Source organism: Sinocyclocheilus grahami, unplaced genomic scaffold (assembly GCF_001515645.1).
Source record: "Sinocyclocheilus grahami isolate Dianchi unplaced genomic scaffold, SAMN03320097.WGS_v1.1 scaffold276.1, whole genome shotgun sequence".
NCBI lineage: Eukaryota > Metazoa > Chordata > Actinopteri > Cypriniformes > Cyprinidae > Sinocyclocheilus > Sinocyclocheilus grahami.
Genome location: NW_015505455.1, coordinates 831,160 through 832,717, shown reverse-complemented (window position 1 = coordinate 832,717; position 1,558 = coordinate 831,160). Strand labels below are relative to the sequence as shown.

The window sequence follows — 1,558 nt, the reverse complement described above, 5'->3', positions numbered from 1 at the left end:
TATATATATATATATAACCTTTTCAATTCCTATTGACTTCCATAATATTTTTTGTCCATGCAAAGTCAATGGGACCTGAAATATCTTCTTTTGTGTTTCACAGAAGAAAGGCATACAGGTTTGGAACAACTTGAGAGGACATTAAAGGATGACAGCATTTTCTTTTTCGGGTAAACTATCACTTTAAGCAGACATAAAACATCATTACGGGAGTCATAAGTCACATTCTGAATCCATCACTTTATAAACAGTGATGCTAAGCTCAAAGTGAAATTGAAATTTTTTGCCCATTAGAAAAAAAGTCTCACCAGAGCGGGAAGGTCCTTTTTTTGTCACGCCCCAGTCGATTGCGGTTAATAGTGGTGGAGCAAGGCACAGCGTCCAAATGATGGGAACTATTGGGAAGAGTGGGCACCCACTGACTGTTTCTTTTGGCTTTCTGCTCCCTGTGAAGGAAACCATGTGTTAAAGGGGTCATATGATGCAATTTAAATTTTTCCTTTCTCTTTGGAGTGTTTCTTTTCTCTTTGGAGTGCATAAAGAAGATCTGTAAAGTTGCAAAGACTAAAGTCTCAAATCCAAAGAGATATTCTTTATAAATAAAAAAATAAATAAAATAAAATAAATTTAAAAAAAAATAAAAATCGCCGGATCGGCTTTCACCCTGGACGAAACGGAGTCCAGCCCGGGGTCGTCACATGTGGTTGCCGCAAGCCCGTCGGCCGCTCCTTCATCGAATCCGCAGGCCGCCGCTCACTCAAGCCCGTCGTGTGTGACGCTGTGTGTTTCGTTGTGAAAGCGAAACTACTTTGTTTGGCCTTCCAAAAGAGGACACGACTAGAAATCAGTGGTTATGTTGTATTTACAACACTGTTCCAGAACAATTCAACCCAAATATTCAGATGTGTGCAGCACATTTTATGGAGGACTGTTTCCTAAGAGAGTAGCCTACAATGCTGGTGTCTGTTTCTATAAAGTGGGGCAATTCCAACTTTGCAACATGTGTTAAAGGGGTCATATGATGCAATTTAAATTTTTCCTTTCTCTTTGGAGTGTTTCTTTTCTCTTTGGAGTGCATAAAGAAGATCTGTAAAGTTGCAAAGACTAAAGTCTCAAATCCAAAGAGATATTCTTTATAAATAAAAAAATAAATAAAATAAAATAAATTTAAAAAAAAATAAAAATCGCCGGATCGGCTTTCACCCTGGACGAAACGGAGTCCAGCCCGGGGTCGTCACATGTGGTTGCCGCAAGCCCGTCGGCCGCTCCTTCATCGAATCCGCAGGCCGCCGCTCACTCAAGCCCGTCGTGTGTGACGCTGTGTGTTTCGTTGTGAAAGCGAAACTACTTTGTTTGGCCTTCCAAAAGAGGACACGACTAGAAATCAGTGGTTATGTTGTATTTACAACACTGTTCCAGAACAATTCAACCCAAATATTCAGATGTGTGCAGCACATTTTATGGAGGACTGTTTCCTAAGAGAGTAGCCTACAATGCTGGTGTCTGTTTCTATAAAGTGGGGCAATTCCAACTTTGCAAGGACAGTCTGGCGCTTCTG

The 1,558-nt window shown here is 40.7% G+C and overlaps 1 protein-coding gene across 2 annotated transcripts in view; it reads right to left on the bottom strand.

The window, feature by feature from the left end:
* Nucleotides 1-1,558, bottom strand: part of LOC107600005 (SWI/SNF-related matrix-associated actin-dependent regulator of chromatin subfamily B member 1-A-like) — a 7,582-nt gene that overhangs the window by 3,120 nt on the left and 2,904 nt on the right. For both annotated transcript variants that reach the window (XM_016291771.1, XM_016291772.1), the window contains exon 4: nt 309-446. In XM_016291771.1, the coding sequence (XP_016147257.1) occupies nt 309-446 (138 nt within the window). The remainder of the gene's footprint in view (nt 1-308; nt 447-1,558) is intronic.